Source organism: Eleutherodactylus coqui, chromosome 9 (genome assembly GCF_035609145.1).
Source record: "Eleutherodactylus coqui strain aEleCoq1 chromosome 9, aEleCoq1.hap1, whole genome shotgun sequence".
Taxonomy (NCBI): domain Eukaryota; kingdom Metazoa; phylum Chordata; class Amphibia; order Anura; family Eleutherodactylidae; genus Eleutherodactylus; species Eleutherodactylus coqui.
The window spans coordinates 19,515,443-19,538,894 of NC_089845.1; the positions used below are offsets into that span (position 1 = coordinate 19,515,443).

General features: G+C 41.5%; 1 protein-coding gene across 1 annotated transcript in view; it reads right to left on the bottom strand.

Annotated features, from left to right (window-relative positions):
• The window catches only part of LOC136578962 (cadherin-6-like), a 327,675-nt gene that overhangs the window by 24,652 nt on the left and 279,571 nt on the right, over positions 1 to 23,452 (bottom strand). Inside the window, exons 7-8 of the mRNA XM_066579187.1 lie at positions 14,724 to 14,977; positions 4,619 to 4,755 (exon numbers count right to left, since the gene is read on the bottom strand). Of these exons, the coding sequence (XP_066435284.1) occupies positions 4,619 to 4,755; positions 14,724 to 14,977 (391 nt within the window). The remainder of the gene's footprint in view (positions 1 to 4,618; positions 4,756 to 14,723; positions 14,978 to 23,452) is intronic.

Genomic DNA, 23,452 nt, shown 5'->3' on the forward strand with positions numbered 1-23,452 from the left:
TGGAGCTTTTATGTTCTCTTTGTGTTTACTCTTCTCCTTCCTCTTCTGTTCTCGAGAAAAAAAAGGAAGTCCGGTGGCTCAGATGTTAGCTCTGCTGCCTTGTAGTGCTAAACTTCTAGGTTCAAATCTGACCAAGGGCAACAACTGTATGGAGTTTTTCAAAGTTCATGCAGATGTTGTTCTTGATTAGATTAGAACCTCGGACTCCAGCACTGCAAGGCAACAGTGCCAACCACTGAGCCCCATTCATTGAAGAAGAAGCACTTCCTCCAGCTGTATTTCCATGGAATTTGGGGGCATTTGACTGTATTAGGGACCTTTTTGAGGCCAATTTAGTGAACCTAATTTTTACTTCCATTGACTTTAATGGTAATTTGGATTGGGATCATCCCGATTCCCAATTATTTAGTATTTCACTTATGCACAATGCCATGCAAATTTATTCAACGCTCCTTGACGTTTTTCATGTTTTGTTGAATTACAACCTGCAAATAAAATAAATTTCAATTTAGATTTTATGTAACGGACCTGAAACACCAAAGAGGGTGAATACTTTAGCAAGGCACTGCATGCAGTATACTCCTTCCCATGGGCCAATCGTGGATACTACTATGAAATGCCCTCTAAGTGGGAGGGTGCAGTACTTTGCATTAGTGAACTATGTACTTGCTTCCTCCACACATCACAGTGAGTGACTTGCAGACTGTAAGATGAAGAAGCATTTTGACATTGAACCTCTTGTAGAACAGATTTCAGCCACAAGTTATAAAATAACCATTGCAATATAAAGCAATTACAGGAGATGGTTTTGTTTCAAAAGAAAACTACATACTGCATGTGCCCTTTAAGTGGCAAGCTTTGTAGTAAGACGGAGATATCAGCGGCTGAGATTACTTGACTCTTGTAAGGAGACTACAAGTGTTTTCCTTACATGAAAAACGGAACATTATTTTCCTGATACGGCATGTTCTTTGCATTTTCAGTGCGTTACATGAACATAGGAGGAGATTTATGAAACTGTTTTAAATAAAAACTGTCTGAGTTTCCCAGAGCAACCAATCACAGCTCAGCTTACGTTTTGGATTCTGCCCTGGCAAAATAAAAGCTGCGCTATGATTGGCTGCTCTGAGCAACTGAGACAGTTTTTCTTTTACGTAACATACATTTCTTGTACGTCATTGGGATATTCTAACCCTGGATCCTGCCCTCCGGGAGGTTGTCAGTAATACTCCAACTATTGGAGATCACTTCATGACAAGTTGGTGCATAGCCAACGAGCAGGTGGTACATGACTAGATAGGAGGTTGGCAGGTCACTATAGGTGTGGCTTCCCCATATGTTCAGACGGGATGTGAGTTCCTTAGTGCTAACCCTTGTCACAGATATGACGTACGGCAATTTATTAATGTAAGTCAAAGGGAGTGGTTTATAAGTCTTCCTGCGTCTGTGGCATCGATTATGTTGACAAAACCATCAGAGAATTCCGGCGGCGTGTTGAAGAACATCTGAATGACATTGCCCTTCACAGAGACGCAGCATTGGCGCGTTATGCCAATGACATACATGCAGTTGACTCTTGTATTAAATTCATGAGAATTGAATTGGTATATCTCCCTAGACGTGGAGGTAATTGGGGCAGGTACATTTGTAAAAGGACAATTTCTATATGTACCCCCGGGACTGTACATCCAGGGGGGTTGAAGTGGCCTGATCTTCAATTATTATATGGTTATATTTGCTATATCCCATGGATTTATTGGCCTTAGGTATTGTGTAGCATGATTTATTTAAATGATACCTGCTTTAGTCTCTAGTTTTCCTATACTAGTCTGCAGTTATGTTTAGTTGTGGCAGTAGCTGTATATTGTTCTTCTGCTCAGCTACTTATAGGCCATTTGTAGAGATTGGCTTCTTTTCTCCATGTTCTGGGACAACCAAAATAAAAATACCAGTTCTTGCATTCATGGCATTACATAGGGTTAAGCCGCGTAACTCGGGAATGCCCATACATTTTAATATGCCCATTCTTGTAATCGGCTGTACCAGGCTGGTGATTGTCTTTGTGGACCAAAATATATAAAGGTCCTTTTCTTGTACATTGAGTTTCATAAATTTGCCCCATAATCCTCCCAGAAAATGCAGTGTGATCAATATTTCTGTATAGATAGATAGATATGAGATAGATAGATAGATATGAGATAGATAGATAGATAGATATGAGATAAATAGATAGATATGAGATAGATATCAGATAGCTGGATAGATATGAGATAGATATCAGATAGATAGATAGATAGATATGAGATAGATATCAGATAGATAGATAGATAGATAGATAGATATGAGATAGATAGATAGATATGAGATAGATAGATAGATATGAGATAGATAGATAGATAGATATGAGATAAATAGATAGATATGAGATAGATATCAGATAGATAGATAGCTGGATAGATATGAGATAGATATCAGATAGATAGATAGATAGATAGATATGAGATAGATAGATAGATATGAGATAGATAGATAGATATGAGATAGATAGATAGATAGATAGATAGATATGAGATAGATAGATAGATAGATATGAGATAGATAGATAGATATGAGATAGATAGATAGATATGAGATAGATATCAGATAGATAGATAGATAGATAGATATGAGATAGATAGATATGAGATAGATAGATAGATATGAGATAGATAGATATGAGATAGATAGATAGATATGAGATAGATAGATATGAGATAGATAGATAGATAGATATGAGATAGATAGATAGATAGATAGATAGATAGATAGATATGAGATAGATAGATAGATAGATAGATAGATATGAGATAGATAGATAGATATGAGATAGATAGATATGAGATAGATATAGATAGATATGAGATAGATATCAGATAGATAGATAGATAGATATGAAATAGATATGAGATAGATAGATATGAGATAGATATGAGATAGATAGATATGAGATAGATAGATAGATATGAGATAGATAGATATAGCATAGCTGGAATTATCATTGTCTCATATTACTTACGGTAACAATTTGTTAGGTCATGCTATGGTACATATATAAGTACAGACATGAGATACAATGTTAAGATTCAAGCAGAAGTGGGAAATTCCTCATGTAAGATTGTAAAGGACTCTAAAGAAATGGTCAGTTTTGAATTCCATCTTTTAGGCTTCCCTTGTGAAGTTTCTCTACTCTTCCTGACATTTATCATTCTGTTTGCCAGGCCAATAATCAGGACATCCAATGCTCTCCATCATCTATAAGGTCCCACCACAGGGTTAGGCTGGGTTCACGTCACCGTTTCATTTCCCATTTTTTCTGTGCCGTTCTAGGAACAGAGAAACGGAAATAAAACGGATCCAGTAAAATTCCTATTGATTTAGAAAGGACTTGTTTCATCTCAGTTTCCATCAGTTCCACCAGTTTTTTTTGGGAGGGGGGGTGTATGGTGGGAAAGGGTTGACATTTGGCTGTATTAGGAACCTTCTGGAGGCCAAATTACTGAACCTGGTTTTTACTCCCATTGACTTTAATGAGCGTTGGGATTGGATCATCCCAATTCCCAATTATTTGTTATTTCACTTAATGCCATGCAAATGTATTCACCCATCCTTGGTGTTTTTCCTGTTTGGTCGAATTACAACCTGGAATTAAAATAAATTTCACTTTGGATTTTATGGAACAGACCTGCAACAAATAACACGCAGTATAGTTCCGTGAAGGCTGCGATCGCATCAGCGTTCTTTCATCTGTAATTAATGGATTCATATTTTTTCAGATGTCACATTGAAGCAGACAGATCATCCAAAAAAAGCGGATGGTCTCCCTTTGCATCAGTTATTTGTACATACACAGTTGTATTCAGTGAATCCATTAAATGGAAGCCCAGACAGATACGGAACAGACTGTGTTCGTCTCCCAGAGAGTACAATGTAAAGAAACAAAACACAAAGTTCCATTCCGTCCAGTTTTCATTCTTTTGGGTGGAAAAAAAGTTCTGTGGGTCATTTTTTTGGTTAAAAAAAAACAAACAAAGGAGAAACATAGATTTAAAACCAGATTTTCAGTGTGATTTTATCAGCTGCTAATGCTCCGTTTCCACCCTACAGTCCAGGACGGACAAGATGCAATGTGCGAGTGTGTGCATCTGCCAACACCGGCCCTCCTGTGTAATTGCCTTTCATAGTGGTTACTAATTTTATTAACTTTAATCTTGCTCTGGGTGACTTCCAGTAAAGACAGCAATGCATTTGTGTCAGCCCTGACTGGGAATATAGTACTAAGCAATTAGTAAATGGTTATTGTTTTAGAATAGATTCAATTATTATGGCCAAACATCATCTGTTAGTGTAATTACATTCCATTAACCGAGCGGCTCCCATTTATCTATGGTTCTTTAAGAATCGCACACTACCGGGCGTCTTCCTCGGCAAACAGTCCCTGTTATCAGTACTCATATTTGCTCAGATCCAGAGATGAGAAAGCTGTAATTAGCATTCAAGACACCTAAGCCTGCTTCCCAGAATATCTTCCGACCTCGCCTCATTACTACGGGGACAGTGTTGGTATTTCGGATTGACTTACTAATTTCTGTAGCGATTACTGTTATATTGTGCCACAGCAGCGACTCGCGATCCAGAGGCTTGGAAGTAAAAATCGATCCGTTTCCAGAATCAATGTTGAAAATCCTATCCATGTCCGTGTGACGATCCACAGAATACCTGAAAACATAGAGAGCGACCATTAAATGTTGTCCCCTACCGGCACGGGGCCCAGACTGTCGGCGCGAAGTGTTAATAGCAATAATACAATCTACTGAATTAGAAATGACATTTAAAAATTGCTGCTGTTTCAAAATAGCAGCAATAAAAAAGCATACAATTACTTAAAAAGCCTGCGATGTCACCACATTGTGAAGAACAACGTTTTACTATCAGGAAATATCTAACACTATAAAATGTCAAAACATTTTAAATAAAATCTCAGTTTGCTAACAACAAGCACTTGAATTATCCTGCTCTGACAGAAGTTTATATCACTTGAGTTCCCTACACGCCGCGGCGCTCTGTCCTCTGATGTGCCTCGTTATCTGTTGGGTACATTTCTTAGGATCACTTGTGGGTTGTGCAGGCCACCTCCTGGGCTCCCCTCTACAAAGGCTCATTGCCTCACATGCAGAAATGACCCGATGCCCACCTTGTTCTCACTGATCCGTACTTTCTAACAGTTCTATAAATCCACTCTCTGACTTGTGAGCCTGGGATAGATTTGTATTTATACACAGCAGCCAATCAGGAAGAGGGAGCAGCAAACTGAACCAATGATGACGCAGGGGTGTGGTTCAGACTATCTCAGACACCTGTAGGCATTGTAGATAAACTGTAGTCACCGATCACAGTTCTACCCCAATGCACATGAGCTAAAAAGCAGACAAGAAGCAAAGTCAGAGGAAAATAAATAGCAAACACTGGTAATTATCCCCTGTAGGTACTGACTTAGGGCCCTTTTACACAGGACAATCTGTTGGGACTGTCAGCCTCCATTCACATTAGTACACGATTGCCTGTTTACAGGGCTGAACCATCGTTCCATTTTCTCCAATTCTCATTCATTGTTCAGTCAGGGCATGCATTTATCTGAATGATTTATGGGCCCATATAAAAGGGCCCTCATACATTATTTTGACAGTCACTTTGGTTCTTGACATAGATGTAATTGTAAAAGTAGTCTCATGGTGTTAGTATGACACACTCACTCAGCAGAAAGAAGAAGCAGAGTGGCAGTGGTCAAAGGAGACAAGTGGATAGGAGAAGCAGATGGGTGGTGAATGAGGAGCCGTGGCTGTTGTACTGCACACAGGAGAGGAGAAGTGAGAGTAAAGTGAGAGTTGACAAAAATATCCCCATGTACCAGGCCTTGACGGCCAACCATAATACAGTATGAGTGCCCTTCCACCTCTGTCTACATCCAACTGAGTATAGGACACACTCTGACATGGGCTCCCACCAACGTAGCCTAGCTACTAGTCAGAGGATAGGAAGCCTCCTACTGTCAACCCAATATTTAAAGTGCCAGCACCAGAGGGAGATATAAAATACTATTCCACTAGAGCCCCTAATGGTCACCGGTCCTCGGGAAAGGGCTCACTCAATTTAAATGCTCAATCCTTGTCTACTTACATGAAGTAGAAGAGGAGGACTTAAAAGAGAACTAACTCTCTTACTGAAACTTTATTACTGTACATGGAAAGTTCACTCATTCAGCTCTATGATGTCTGCCACCTACTGCTGAAAGTATTAAGTATTGGTCGACTACAAACTGTACTCTTAAAGGGATCGCTAATTTAATTCTATGGCATCTGCTAGAAGGAGCATTTATTTTATCTGTAAATGTGTGTCATAATCTTATATCCCACAAGTAGAGCTCAGAGTTACAAGGTGTTCCTTAAGATTTGCCTTATAGTTAGAGTCCTATCATTATAGCTAATTTAAGACAATGCACTTTTGTAAGCGATGTGTATGCTGAGTATACACTACACTATAAAAGAGGGGGGGCATTAATTATCTACAATACCTCCTTGCCATAGGGGGCTGAACACGGATCCCATAAATATAGGTGTACAGTTGTCAGGGAATCCCGTGATGCAGCATTTGGCCTCTTTCACAAGAGCGTTTTTTACGCAGCTAATTTAGCGGTGGTTAATGATCACGAAGTGTAAAGTATTGGATTCCAATGCATTCATTCACATGGGCGATTATTAGCTACCTAGAAACATCCGACCAGCAAAGATAGGACATCGCCGGACGATGTTTTAACGTGGTTGGAAAATATAGGTCTTGCCCTATCTTTTAGCTGCGATCAGCTGGCGGCTCCCATAGGCTTCCAAGTCCAAGGGCCTGATCTTAATTGCAGAATTTAAGTGTTCACCATATATATGACACCGTTTTCAGGACCAGTGGTGTAATGGATTTGTAGTCCTGCAACCTAAGTCAACCTTTGGCAGAAAAGGATCAATCCTTACAGAGTTTGGGAAGATATGAGTTGGGGATGGGGTAATGTTTCTCCTTGTGGGGGGGATCCCAGGGAAGAGCACTACAAGGGTGTAGGGAGTCTTATAGGTCATGCAGTGTTTCCTGGTAAAAGCTATGCCAATGAGTGATGGAATAATGCCTCCACAGTGTTGCCTATTGGAAGGTAGCTACCCTATGAGTCAATAACCAACCTTTAAACAGGTCTTACAGCATGACTAGGGATGTAAGTCAAACCAGAATACTTATGTACAAACAGTTGTTTCAGAATTCTGGCCTCTCATCAGTGCACAGATTTTTCCCAGGGAGCATTGCATGGCCTATAAGACTTACACCATTGTGGTGCTCTCCACAAGGAGAAACATTATCCCTTGGACTCACATTGATTGTCTCTCACCTAGCCAAGCAGGACCTATTGTACGCCGAAGAGGGGCAAGAACCCCTAAACAGCTTTATGTAAATAAGAATTCTGGTTGGGTTCACATCCCCAGTCATGTTGCAAGGTCTGTTAAAATGCTGGATATTGACTCAGGGGAGCTATTCTCCTATAGGTGGTGCTGTGGAGCCATCATTCTATCACCCATTTGCATATTATTGGAGGATTAAATTATTTAGCTATACAAAGAATAATATAAGAATCACTATAAAGAGGGTTATATAAAAATAACTGCAAACGTCGATGAACCCAATGGTTGTCCTCCTGACATTTAGAAAAAAAAATTTAAACTGAAAACAGCCTTAAAAATTCTATTATTGTCAATAGTGAATTATGAAAGAGGCGTCCGTCCCAGATCCGAGGCTCCGGGCTGGGGCCATGGCCACCCAAATACCCTTATTGATAATTCACCACTAGTGAAAAAATTATACTAACCTGTGCCCCTCCTCCTGCTTCCGTTCTCTGTAGTCCACGCTGCCCACATTGCTCACCCACTGAGTTGCTGGTAGAGCAATCATGTAGCATGCACATGTGATCACTCTACTTGGAAGTGAGTGAGTGAGCTGTGCAGGTAGCATGGACTACAAAGGCTGGGAGCGGGAGGAGCAGCACAGGTGAGTATCACTTTGTTTTGTACTACACATCGCTACTGAGTGAGGGGGTCTGGGGCCTCATAATGCCACCACTACTGAGGTAGGAGACTGGGGCACTGCTACTGAGAGGGAGGGCTGGGGCCTATAAGTGGCATTAATTAACATCAAAATTGCCCAAAGGGCAACTAACCACCCCTGCCCCCTTCGTTAAACACCCATAGTAAAATCTAACTTTTATTCAACTAAATTAAAAACGGAGAGGCATAGGAAATAAAAATACAAGCGCCTGCCTAGCAAACCTGGGAGCACTAAGCCAGCTGCAGTTGTGCAGACACCTGGTGTGAACAATGGCTTGTTCAGTGTCTGCTAGTTAGTGTGCAGACACCTGGTGTGAACAATGGCTTGTTCCATGTATGTTTGTTTGTGTACAGACATCTGGTGTGCATTATGTCCTTTGTTACTGTTCCCCCGAATCTGTAGGTGTGCAGATGCCTATTGTGTATTATGTCCTTATCTGGTGTTCCTGCCTATTCCTATCTAGGACAAGACAGGTGGTCCCTGGGTTCCAACATGGGGCCGTCCTTAATGGGACGATTACCCCACTTGTAGGCAGAGTTCCCTTTCCTGGCTTTAGTTGTCTGGTTAGTGTAGGGACTCACAAAACAAGGAGGGCCTTTGATGTGGGCTTGAGTTTATGTACTTTGGCCAAAATACTAATACTTCGTACTTATTTATATTATGATCTGCTTGTGGTTTTAGTACTTTGGTAAGTATTTGGTGTCTTGGTGTTGGTGTAGGGTTTATATTCTTGTTTTCCGTTTGTGGCTTGCACACTCGGTTTCTTTGGTGTGAACGGTGTAAGATCGTGTGGCAAGGGGAATAAGACCTGCATGTAAACGTAGCAGTAACCAAGGGCAAAATCCTATGAAGAGCATGTGACAGTAATAGAGCACAACTAGAATGCATTATTAATAGGGAGCAAAGGATTAAGCTGGGTAAGGAGAAAGTGTAGCAATGTTGAACATCTTAATGTCTCTCATGATGTAAGTACATTTACATATAAGTAGATTTGAGAATCTTTTTAATATGTCTTTTCTTTTAATGTCTAATTATATTTCAGGTTTAAGAGCTCTTCTAGAACGGCTGCTTGTCACACGAGCACTTCAACAAGAATATACTATTGAAGACAAATGGATCAGTGCTCGGCAATGACATGGAGCATATGAAGGGCGACTCTCATCTATTTATTCTCTATAACAAAGCCATGAAATGAAAAGCTTGAAATTAATCATTTCTACAAATACTTATCAAGTGTTTTATTTGTTAGTATGTGAACCCTGCAAGATCATTGTCATTATAGCTTCCAATCCATAGAAACAGAACTTAACGAAAATCGAATTCATTACTTCATCGGTAGGAGATGACAATACCGAATGTCATTAAAAGTACCAAAGGGACATGATTTAGGGTAAAGTTTTACTCGTTCCCTTAATCCTTAGTGTTCATAGATACTTTATTAAGGGGGTCTTCAATCTTATAAAGTAATGTCATATTACTAGAATCACCATCATCCTTCTCATACGACGGATTGGTGGGGCTGTCAGAGATCAATCCTCTCCTAGGGGCGTAACTATAGAGGGTGCAGGGGATGTGGTTGCACCCGGGCCCAGGAGCCTTAGGGGCCCATAAGGCTTCTTTTCTCCATATAGGAAACCCAGTACTATAAGTAAAGCATTATAATTTGGGGCCCTGTTACAAGTTTTGCATCGGGGCCCGGGAGCTTCAAGTTACGTCTCTGTCCTCTCCTATCATAAAGTGATGGAATATTTTAGCAAAATGCCATTACTTTATGACATGGGATAACCCCTTGAATACACTACAAGCAGCTACAATTCTATCTATCTATCTATCTATCTATCTATCTATCTATCTATCTATCTATCAATCTAACATCTAGCTATCTAACATCTATCTATCTATCTATCTATCAACATGGAGAAATGCAAAGTCCTACATCTGGGTAGGAAAAAAAAAATACTGAATGGGAGGAACTGAGCTAAGCAGCAGCACATGTGAAAAAGACTTGGGTATAGTAATAGATCATAGACTGAATATGAGTCAACAATATGATGCAGCAGCCAAAAAGGCAAACACAATTCTGGGTTATGTATTAAGAGAAGCATAGAGTCTAGATCATGTGAGGTAATTGTCCCCCTCTACTCTTCCTTAGTTTAGACCTCATCTGGAATACTGTGTCCAGTTCTGGGCACCACACTTAGTAGTTGTCTACAAATATCCGAAGGGCTGTCACAGTGCAGATGGATCAGCCCTATTCTCATCTGCACGAGGAAAGACTAGAAGCAATGGGATGAAACTGAAAGGGAGGAGACAAAGATTAGATATTAGACAGTGAGGGTGATCAATGAGTTGAACAGGTTGCCATGGGAGGTGGGGAGTTCTCCTTCAATGGAAGTGTTCAAACAAAGGCTGGACAAATATCTGTCTGGGATGATTTAGTGATCCTGCACTGAGCAGGGGGTTGGACCCGATGACCCTGGAGGTCCCTTCCAACTCTACCATTCTATGAGTCTATGATCTATCTATCTATCTATCTATCTATCTATCTCATATCTATCTATCTCATATCTATCTATCTCATATCTATCTATCTCATATCTATCTATCTCATATATATCCATTTCATATCTATCTCTATAGCCATCCCATATCTATCTCTCTATCTGATATCTCTCTATCTCATATCTCTCTGTGTCTCTCTCTCTCATATCTCTCTGTCTCTCTCTTTTATCTATGTCTTGGTCTCTCATATCTCTCATATTTCTCTCTATATTTCTCTCCCATATCACTCTCTTATATCTCACTCATATCTCTCACTTTCATATCGGTCTGTCTCATATCTATCTCTGTCTCTCTCTCTGTATCCATAATATATTTTTCTCTGTCTCTCTCTCTCTCTCATGTATCTCTCCCATCTATCTGTGTCTCTGTCTCTCTCATATCACTGTCATATCACTCTCTTATCCCTCATATCTGTATTTCTGTCTTTGTATCTTTCTCTTTCCATCATATCTCTCTCTCTCCCTCTCATATCTATCTCTCTCTATGTATCTATCACATATCTCTCTCACATCTGTCTCCACCTTTATATCTATCTCTCTGTCTCTCATATCTATCTTTCTCATGTCTCTCTCTCTCATGCCTCTCTCTCTCATGCCTCTCTACATCTATCTCATATCTCTCTCTTTATATCTATCTCATAGCTCTCAGATAGAAAGCTCTATCTATCAATCTCTCTCTCATAGCTATACATCTATATCTCTGTCTCTCATAGTTATCCCTCTGTGTGTCTCTCCTCTATTTCTGTCTTTGTGGCATACAGACGGCCCCGAGATTCACTAAATGTTCCTAACATAGACTCTCAAACTAACAGAAATTGACCCCAGTAGCATAAATAATATAGCAGACCTCAGAGGGAGATTAGTGAGTGAGGGACAATAACTGGGTGAATGCATTATCTGTATGGCAATGCAATATATGCAAATGCTACATAACACAGAATGTGATATTAGAAGGAGGGGATGGCTACGGGTAGAGATGATACTTCTCGGTGTAGAGTAATTATTTTGAATTGTTAGTTAATATTGCAGATTTTATTTTTCTATTTCCAACTGGATAATTTGCCACCAGTGCCATCCAAGAAGATAAATCCAGCGCTGGAAGATGAGTTCTGCATCATCTGATGTTTCTGAATGTTGAATTTGATACAAGACAAGCTTCTGATGCCCCTTAATTACAAACAATAAATGTAAATTGGTTGCTACCGTTATTTGGCTGCACCTGACATCCACTGGGCAGCTTTTATGCATTCAAAGGAAGCGGTCACCAGTTTGCTGTAAATGAAAGCACTAACAGCTCCCATAGCGCTCCACTCTTTTACAGACCGCCTTCATTCTAAATGTTGCTAAAAGCCTACCTATGCGATGGAAGTTTTAGAATCTCCTGCGCCCCCGATCCATCTGTTGGGAATGCCGGACCGGCTCCCATAACTGTATCTTTTCAGCAGAGTCCGCCTCCTCAGTGCCCTGTGATATGGATGATGTAGCTGGTGTCATCCATGCATCTTGCTGTAATCTCGCGTGTGCGGAGGGCCCATGGTGCATGCGCAAAGAAGCTACCTGATTCTGCCCACAAAAAGTAGCCAGTGCCAGGAGCCCATCGCACAGTGCAGGCGCGACATTTCAAGGAGATGTTTGGATTACGCCAACTATATCATCCACATCACAAGCGCCAAAGGAGGCAGATTTTGCTATAAAACAATTGCAGCTAGTGGAGGCGGTCCGGCATCCTCACCAGACTGTTCAACCGCCTTTACATACTTCTATTATACAGGTATGCTTGTAGCAACATTTATGACAAAGAGTGGAACAACACTATTGTAGCGCTGTTATTGCCTTAATTTACAGAAAACTGGTGACAGGTTCCCTTTAATCAAGCCCCGAGTCACATGGTGTTCAGTTTTGCTGTATCACAACTCTGGCTGTAATGAGCTGAGAAGAAAACCAATTTCATTTCAAATGAAATGTGTTGCCATTTCCAGAACGCTTGCTATGTAATAAAGCTTGGTATAGTACACATGTAACACTCAGACAAGTCGCTATAACACTCCGGCATAATGCTCCACCAAACTGGCCACAAAGGCTTGGCAAATGAATCAGCGTATGTCTAATTACCAGATGGAACATCTTATTTCCGGTAGGCCTCACCCTGATAAACGCTACGGCGTTACAATGCGCTCAAGGTCAAGAAGGAGTAAACAAAGGTATCACAACCAACACATAAAGTCCTGGGCTACAGAAGGAAGTGACTCCCAGAAATATTATGTATGAGAGGAGGAACATCAATCTTGTGATAGGTCACACATCTCTTAACACGTCTGACTACGATGAGGGATGGTAACACCAGGTTAACCTGTTAGAATAGCGTTCTGCATTGTCTCTCTTTTTATGTTTTCAATTGCCCGTGGAGGAAGAATGCAAATGTGACATTTTTCTTCAAAGAAGGAGTAGATGACTGCTGCCGGGAGCACAAGCTTCTTGCAAAATAGGATAAGTGTGGCTTTGTGCATTCTTGGGCCTCCTCTATGACCCTACAGTGAATGCACATTCTGTCAATTCGTCAAATGCCAATCTCTTTAGTTCTTAAAGGAGTTGTCTGAGAGTTCAAGCAATTAGGCTAAAAGTAGAAAAATTCAGCACATTTCTAATATATTCCACATTTTAATTCTCCTCGGTATTCAAGATATCTGTTTGTCGTCAGTGAATAAGAATATCTATGGCGAGGGAAGCCACTATGAGCTAAACAGGCTGAAATAGTCTCTAGCTTTTCCAACAACTTGTGCTTATGTCCAAACCAATGTGATAACTAGGGAACGTGCAAAACACTTTATTTACCCAAAATAGCATTTTTGTGCTGGCCATTAGGGGTCTCTTTTCCTTCTACATTGTTGTCCATTGCCTGCTAAGTGATGCCCATCTCCAGTATCAGAGATAAGAAGACAGAGCAGGTGGTGAAGGAGGGGGATGACTCGTTCTGCTCATAAAGGTTGGGGGAGAGTGACTGAGCTGCTGGAGGGAGAGTCACAAAGATGCTGCAGCTATTAGTAAGTGACGCTTATAGCTAGTAGAATCACATATACACTGCTCAGTACCTTCATGATGATGTTATGTCTACGAGTGTGTTACAGACTGTTAGAAAGCAGAATCTACAGTTGTTTCTGTGCACAGTGTATAGAAGACACCTAAACTCCTTCCACTGTCTCAGAGAGAACTGACAGTCACATATACAGCTAATCAGCTGTTGGTCAGGCCGCTGTCACCATGTATGAAACAGGAAAAAGATCTGTACATTGTGCAATAGCATCATATTGCAGCATAGCTCCCGTTGAAATGAATGGCGACTGTGCCTGCAATACCAGGCTAGGCCACTGTACAATTTATGTAGCTATCTGCTTCCTGTTCTATACACAGTGACAGTGGCATGACAAACAGCTGATTGGCTAGATCAACTATTGATGACTTATCCTGTCAAAATTTCACCAATTTTTAAAAGCTGAAACCCCATTCAAATGAACTCCTTCACCTTTATGTAAATTCAGAAGAACTAAACAAAAGAGGTGGGTTCTGGGGATATGGGTGTCCAGTAATAGACATTCATATGCAGATACAAATAGTTTCTATATATGGTTTTAAGCACATTTTTAGCTATTAAAGCGGTCCATCTATAGACCGATACAGCTCAGAGCAGCATACACAACGACCATGTAGTATATGTGGTCTACTGTGGAATCACTTCAGTCTTCATCAGTTTGGTTTCCTCTCTGTAAGTGTGATTCGGCAGCCTCATACATGACTGGATGAGAGGCAGAGCTTGCAGAAAGACTGTAACATTACAGTAATTCTTGCATCCCATTTGCATGAATGGCACATCAAGCTCTGGTGTTACACTAACACATCCTTTGATAATTCTGCTCTCATCATTTACAAGACTTTTAATAATATAACATTTTGCAGCTTTGATCATTATTGGGAAATGTGCGTTTCTCTTCTGCTTACTTCACAGTGCTTCTCGCAGCGTCCGGATCTTGGGCTGTAACCATTCCTATCACAGTGTTAATCTTCGCATCTTCCTTCACTTCCAGGACATAGCCGGACCTGCTGAATACTGGAGGCTCGTCTACATCCTCCACTATAATCTTTATGGTAGCCACATCCTTGAAGGGTCCTAAGTAGTGGAATCTGGGGTCATCATATGTATTGTCAGCTTCGACCTTTAAATTGTACATCGTCCTTTTCTCAAAATCCATCGGCTGTCAAAATAAGATAAATACAATTAGCTAAAGTGAAGAAACAGAAACCCATCATTTTCTAAAATGCAAACTTCTAAATGGTGATTTCATGGTATCTATGTACAGGCATAGCTTTCTATCTGTATGTACTGAACAACATGTGTGTCTGTATAGAATGCTACTTACTGCATTATTAATGAAGTCATATACACGGCTTACATCTACCGTGTTTCCCTGAAAATAAGACCCTGTCATATTAATTTTTGCCCCAAAAGAGGCACTAGGTCTTATTTACAGGGGGTGTCTTATAATACTTACCTAGCAGGTGTGGTCTGGGTCCTCCCGCTGGTCTCCGGGGCTCCAGCACGCTTGCTTCAGTTCTCGGCTGCCAATAGAAGATTGCTTCCTGGTTACGAAATGCATATCCCGCCTCCAAGAAGCAATTGCTCTGATTGGCTGAGCAGCGCTCGAGAACCAATCAATGCTGCGCTCAATGAACCAATGTACTTGCTGTGATTGTTTCATGAATCCCATAACCAGGAAGCAATCTTCTGTTGGCGGTCAAGGACTGAAGTAAGCACACCGGAGCACCGGAGACCAGCGTGAGGACCCGGACTGCGCCTGCTAGGTAATGTATTGCTTTTTTTTTTAAGGTAATCTAGTTCGGACTTATTTTCAGGGTATGGCTTATATTTCAAGTCTACCTGAAAACCCTGAAAAATCAGGGTAGGGCTTATTTTGGGATAGGTCCTATTTTCCGGGAAACATGGTATTATCATACATTATATTTTTCTAACTTTCTCTTTATTGGCACTGCAACAAAAAGAGACAAACTGAATTTTTTAATATTGTGAGGCTGATATTAGCAATTCTATTAGCATTGGATTTGCATTACCTCCAATTCAATATTCAAAAGAAGTGCACAACACAGAACCTGAAGTAGATGTTTACTGAACGCATTAATAGTCATCGGAGAACAAAACACAAAATGTAACTTTATACTATTTATTGATTAGTTTTAGGGAGCAGAGAATGGCGGTTGTATACAACCAAATCACTTACCGTATATACTTGAGTATTAGCCGACCCGAGTATAAGCCGAGTCAATAAGTTTCACCACAAAAAACTGGTAAAACTTATTGACCCAAGTATAAGCCGAGCTATACTCAAGTATATACTAGGTAAAGAAAAACTCTCGCAATACTCACCTGCCAGCCGGCGTCTGTGTCCACGGCGTGATGGTCTCCCCGGCGGTGCGGCAAGCTGCTTCAGACTTCTCCCCGACTATCATCTCCCTGCTCGGTTTTCAATTCCCCTGCCGTCAGCGCTGTGTAAGTAAACGCTATGATTGGATCGAGTGCCAGCCATTCACAGCCGGCGCTTGATAAACCACTTACAGCCATTCAGTGATGTCAGTCACTGAATGGCTGTAAATAATCAAGTGCCGGCTGTGATTGGCTGGTGCTCGATCCAATCACAGCACTTACTTGCACAGCGCTGACGGTGGGGGAATTCAAAGCTGAGCAAGGAGATGGCAGCGGGGAGAATTCGCAAGCAGCTTGCTGCACCGCCGGGGAGACCATTGCATCGGGGACACAGACGCTGGCTGGGAGGTGAGTATTGGGGGGGGGGGGGGGGGAATGGGGATTTAGCTCACTCCAGTATAAGCCGAGGGGGGATTTTTCAGCATAAAAAAATGTGCTGAAAAACTAGGCTTATACTTGAGTATATACAGTATTTATTCCTCATTGCTTGTATTGCACCAACATATTCTGCAGTATTGTACAGAGATTCTCAGTATCTCATCAGTCCCCGTCCCCAGTGGGACTTACAATCTAATTTCCATATTTCACACACAGATGCAGACCGGGGCCACGTAATCTGTAAGCGTATTTTTTTGTTATACTGCTTGATATTTTCGACGTTTCTGTCTTTCTAGGGTGCAATACACTTATTATTATGCCCATTTATTATATACATCTTAAGGTTTGATAATGGCTAAGTGCAAGCAACGTTTCAACATATAACTCTTTAGGTTTCCAGTATATAGAGATGCCGCTCTATAGACACCGATCCAAAATGAAGATATACACAAGCTGCTACCGCCAAGATGAGCAATGACCGGCCTACATACAGTACAAAAGTATTCACTCCCATTGGTGTTTTTGCTGTTTTGTTGCATTACAACCTGAAAGTTAACTGGATTGTAACTTAGATTTGACGTAATGGAGCGGACAGAATAAATTGTTACAGCAGGATGAAAAAAATCATAACTAAAAAAGAAATAAAAACTGAAAAGTTGTGAGAGCAAATGTATTCACCCCTTCGATATGAAGTCCTTAAAGAAGGTCTGGTCCAACAAATTAACTTTAGCAGTCAAATAATTAGTTGAATATTATCCCCCTATGTACAAAGTGTCACGTGATCAGTGACATGTTGTCAGTATAAATGGGCCTGACCTGAGCGGCCCCTGGGAGTGCGACACCACTGAGCAAGGAACATGAAGACCGAAGAGCTCTCCGAACCGGTCAGGGAAGTATAGATCAGGGTGGTGTTATATTAAAAGATCCCAAACTTTAACCATCTCCCGTCCCACAGAGCACCATAACATCTGGTAGAACACAACTGAAAGAATATGGCATGAATACAAGCCTGACAAGAGAAGGCCGCCCTCCATAACTCAACCCACCGCAGACCGGGCAAGCCGAGTATTAATCAGAGACCCAACAAAGACACCAATGATAACTGTGAAGAAGCACCATACATCCCCAGTGGAGATGGGTGTATCTGTCCACAGGACCACTATAAGCCGTACATTACACATGGCGGGGAGTTATGGAAAAGTGCTAAAAAATGCCATTCCTTAAAGAACAACATAAAACATGTTTGGGGTTCACTACACAGCATGCAGCAAACAGATGAAAGAAGGTTCTTTGGTCAGATGAGAACAAAAATAAACTTTTTCGCCATCACGGGAAACTTTTAACGCTGCATTTTTTTTAAGCGATTGTCAATGGGACTTTCTAATGCTAAAATCGCATCACATAAAATCGCAGAGCACAAACTTGCGATGCGTTTTTAAAATTTGAAAGTCCCATTGACAATCGTGTTAAAAAAATGCAGCGTTAACGCAGCATTAAAAAAATGCAAGTGGTTAGAGCCCTAAATATAAGGCGGTTCTTGAGGAAAACCTTTTTGCCAGTGATTTGAGACTGGGGCAGAGGTTGACTTTCCAGCAGGGCGATGACCCTAAACATACTGCTAAAGATACCCTGAGGAGGTCTACAGGGAAACATGGAAATGTCTTGGAATAGTCTAATCAAAGCTCCAACCGCAATCCAAATGGGAATCTGTGGCAGACCTGAAGCCCACTAGTATACACCATCAGAGCCCATCCAATCTGAGCAGTTTCCTATGGATAAAATAGCCCAAATCCCCGTATCTAGATGTGATAATGTAATGGAGATCACACCCCGCAAACTACTGACTTTCAGGGAGGATGAATATATTTGCACATTAAATGTAAGTTTATTTTAATTATTGTTTGTGTCACAGTAAAATATACTTTACACTTCAGGTTGGCATGTTGTGTAAATCAAATGATGCAAACCCTCCAGAATCCAGTTTAATTCCAGATTGCAATACACAAAAAACACCAAGGAGGGTGAAAACAATTGGAAGGCACTGCATGTGTGGTCAGAATAGGTAGGAAGTTCCTAATCCCTCCCGGCTTCCCAGGGACCAGACAGTGGGGTCAGAAGATGAGGTCATAGACCGCTGGATATAGACGGTCTTTCATCAGCTTCCAACTGAATTAGCCTCCAAGGCTGATGATCATCCTCGTCATGGATTGGAATCTCAAGTATTACAGAAGTATCAGGTTAACAGGAGAAGGATAATGTGATCAGATAACACCAAAGCCTTAAACTGGGTGCCATATAGGGCACCCATACTGGAACCCCTCTCCCCCATACATAAAGCACGTTCCACAGATGTCGTTCACACTTTGTGTTTAGGAAAAAGTATGTTTCTGGCACAGATACATTTGTTTTTGAAAAATGATTGTTTTTATACATGCCATGCCACGGAAGTGTGGCAATGTTGTGGGGGCATTCCTGTGACCCCCTTGCATCCTCATGCAGGAAAATGCTTCTTGGAAGCCGCTGTGAAAGGCAATACATTTGGCTGCAGGATGTCCTTAACATATTACTGATCTGTCAGTGCCCTTCGTACCACTACTAGAGGTGACTGACTGTCATATGTGATGCCCTCCCCAGACCGTCACACCAGCAGAGGGAAATGTGCCGCTCAACAGCAAGGGCAGGATTGATCACTCACCTCTAGGTCTACAGACATGAACACGACCGTTGTCATGCCGAAACTAAAGCTGTATTTGTTGCTGAAGACAACCTGGTTTCACTCTGTATCAGTCCAATTTCATCATTCATGACACCACCTATCCTTGGAGAGCGGATAACTGGAACTGCTCCTGCTTGTTGGACGATCAGACGATTCTCTCTACTAGTGGGCTATTGAGGGAGTCCTGAGCCCGGTCACCTTGGGTGCCATCACGCATCAATTGTTCCCAAAACCTCTTAACAGTCTGGTCAGAATAGCCCAGGAGGGGGCAACTCATCAATATGACTATCCAGCTTCTCACATCCCAATAATGCACCCTTCTCAGACCCTGTTAAATGGACAAAATCTCTTCAACTGTGTCGCCTAGTGGTCAACAAGCTCTACACAAGCAGAAAAAGAGGGTCCACTAAACACAAGGAGCCTCCGAGAGCCTCTTATAGGCCAAGGGTGGGAGTGGGGGTCCACTAGACACAAGGAGTCTTATAGGACAGGGTGGAAGCACTTTTAGGGTCTCTGGTGACAAGACCGTTCCTCTAATCATCACAACTTTAATAATTTGCATATCTGCCTGAGATGGAACTGCAGGACGAGTTTTGCAGCAAAACAACAACTTCTTTTAGCCTCCAGGACTGCAGCAGGTAAGTGAGCATGGTCAAGACCTGGATGCTTCTGGGTTACTAATTCAGTACTCTCAGTTCCTGAGACCAGCCGTTGGGGCCGGGTTTTACCACAATATTGCATTATGGTAGAGCACTACATGTTCTTAGTTATGTAAGCCTAATGAGGTTCTTCACTTTTGGGTTTCTAGTTGCTAAACATTAAATAATTGCTACAGAAACCTTTTAAACCTCTTTCACTATTTAGAAGTACTTTTTTCTTTGCTCTCTGTGATCACTTAAAAAGGAAGAAAATCTAAGCAATATGAAATAAAAACACAAATTAGGTAAAATCCTGAGACAGGCCTTACAGGTTAGAAAGCTATTGGCTAAACAGGCCCTTATGAGATGACGGTAAACCACATGCATGCATTTTTGTTTTTAAGAGGGAGAGAAAAATATGAAGCTGTCAGGCACTTCTGATCACCGCTCTTCTCCTAGGTGAAAAAAGGATCTGCCATGTTGGAATCTAACATGCCAAATGCTTCTTCCCTCCATTCTCTGCCATCTGGGGACTGTTAGGCTACCTGTACACATTAGATCACTGGTCAATCCCAATGAGACTGGCCAGTTTGGTTGACATTAATCTGTGCATGGCCGGTTTTGAAATGAAAGTATTACAAATACCTGGAAAGCAATCATCTAAATTGTTAGCCTTCACTGTGATACCATGTGTTCCCCGAAAATAAGACTCTGTCTTATATTATTTTTGCCCCAAAAGAGGCACTAGGTCTCATTTTCGGGGAATGTCTTATTCTACTTACCAAGCAGGCTCGTTCCAGGTCCCTCCCGCTGCTCTGACATGCTGAGCCACGGCATTGATTAGCCAATTTATACATCCCACCTCCACAACGCGAAGGCTATGATTGGTTATTCAACCGCTGCTCAGCCAATCAATGCAGTGCTCGATGAACCAATCACAGCAATTGCATTGGTTCATGAAGCTTTGCATTGATTGGTTCTCGAGTGCTGCTCAGCCAATCAGAGCTATCGTTTCCTGGAGGTGGGATTTATGAATCCCATAACCAGGAAGTGATCTTCTGTGGGTGAACGAGGACTGCACGGCAGAGCTCCTGTCAGCAGCAGGAGGATCTGGACCGAGACTGCTAAGTATTCTTTTTTTTTATGCAATGCAGCTAGGGCTTATTTTCGTAGGAGGGCTTATATTTCAAGCCTCTCCGAAAAATCTGGATCAGGCTTATTTTCAGGCTAGGTCTTATTTTTGGGAAAACATGGTAGTCAAGATGTGTTCAGGTTGTCTACACGGTGAATACAACTTGATCTATACCAATTGCTGTTCATCACCATAAATCTAGAAACAAATGTTCCTAAGTGATGGTCTAAAATGCCAGAAAGTCCTTCTCTATTTTCTTTGTGCTTTCAAAGTTCAGTGTTTTAAAACAGGAAACTAAACTGTGAGCAGCAAATTTGCTGTGTTGCCAAATTCATAAGCAAATTGTCTGGATGATAAAAAGAATTAGATTAATTGTTTAATTAAATATTAGTTATATCTTCAGCACCTGCTTAATTGGTTGCTCTGGAGGACTTAAATTTAGGGGACAGTGATTTCTCATATAAGGTAATGTGGTTATAGGGTATCTTAATTTAATATGGTGGAGAATTAGCTATCATAAAAGACCTTCTCTGAACCCACCGTAGTTTATTTGCAGAGTATCTTTCCGCGCACGGGCAGGAGATCCTAAAACCAAAATAATTATGGGAGATGATGCGGGTAAAGTGTGGAGTGCGTATATCTGCTCTCTCTAGCAGCACCCACACAGCCATAAAAAGCAGCGGAGTCCAAGGCATTAATTCTTCACATGCGCCATGAGATGTACTTAACATGATTTAAATATGTTTCGAACCCGCTGGAGCTCTCCATTCCTCCGGGGAATTTTTATTGGAATTAGTGGTCCTATGGAGGCCCAAGACGCTCACATCCTGGAAACAGTTATATGTAATTAAATGTATTGTGTTTTTACACTAGGCTGCCTGTTGTTTCCGATTTGTTTAATGCAAATGAGGCATTTTGAAGGGTATTAGTATAAAACACCTGCTCTCTGTTTACATAAGGCAGCGGGAGTGCAAACTTGATTTTTTCTAACAATATTGCATAGTGTGACACTCCAGAATTTTTCATGCACTGCTCTAACACTACATATATTAGACACAATGCAAACTGCATTGGGAGCTCTCAATACATAGATAAACTAAGAAGCCGAATGAGTCATCTCTTTGTAGCCTAAGAGATTAAAGAAACGTTATTGAGAAAAAGAAACCAAAAATATACGATTATCGTAGGACTCGTTGAGGATTCGAAACGTGTGAGCAGATCTTTATTCTTTGTAACAATTGATTCCCTGGCATTGTACTTTGCTTTAGTGCGAACTCTGCACTGAAAATCTTCCACATCTGAGCGTAGACTTAAAGGGGTTGTCCCGAGGCAGCAAGTGGGTCTATACACTTCTGTATGGCCATATTAATGCACTTTGTAATGTACATTGTGCATTAATTATGAGCCATACAGAAGTTATAAAAAGTTTTTTACTTACCTGCTCCGTTGCTAGCGTCCTCGTCTCCATGGTGCCGACTAATTTTTGGCCTCCGATGGCCAAATTAGCCGCGCTTGCGCAGTCCGGGTCTTCAGCAGTCTTCTATGGAGCCGCTCGTGCCAGAGAGCGGCTCCGTGTAGCTCCGCCCCGTCACGTGCCGATTCCAGCCAATCAGGAGGCTGGAATCGGCAGTGGACCGCACAGAAGAGCTGCGGTCCACGAAGACAGAGGATCCCGGCGGCCATCTTCAGCGGTAAGTATTGAAGTCACCGGAGCGCGGGGATTAAGGTAAGCGCTCCGGTAAACTTTCTTTACTTCCCTGCATCGGGGTTGTCTCGCGCCGAACGGGGGGGGGGGTTGAAAAAAAAAAAAACCCGTTTCGGCGCGGGACAACCCCTTTAAGGGTCTTCTACATCATCGATCCCCGCTCATTACTGCCGTTTACATGCGGCAGAGGATGACTAGTAAGCAGACGGACCATCATTAACAGGACTGTTCATTCCCATATAGAGTACCTTCATCAGTAGCATGTCCCAGTCTACATCGGCTATGTCCTGCCAATGAGTGAGCATTTTTATGTCTGCATAAAAGGTCAGATCAGCTCACAAACAATCATTTGCTTTTTTGTCAACTGATCGCGAACATATTCATATGGCCAATGAGCCGAAAAATGAACATTTGTACGAATGTTTGTACCTGCTCATCGGCCGCTGTAAAATGGCCTTTACCTGGGAAGGGAAAATTATGGACACCAGAAAAGAGGACCCTACTGAGATAAAAATTATTTGAGAACTGTAGGCTAAACTGAAGCATGACGGGAGTGATATGTAGAATAAAAAGGGAGTTTAGTGGAAACTTTTATAGAAAAACTTTAGAAACATTTACTACATACTGCATTTTAACTATTTCCTGACTGCCTGTAGAGTATA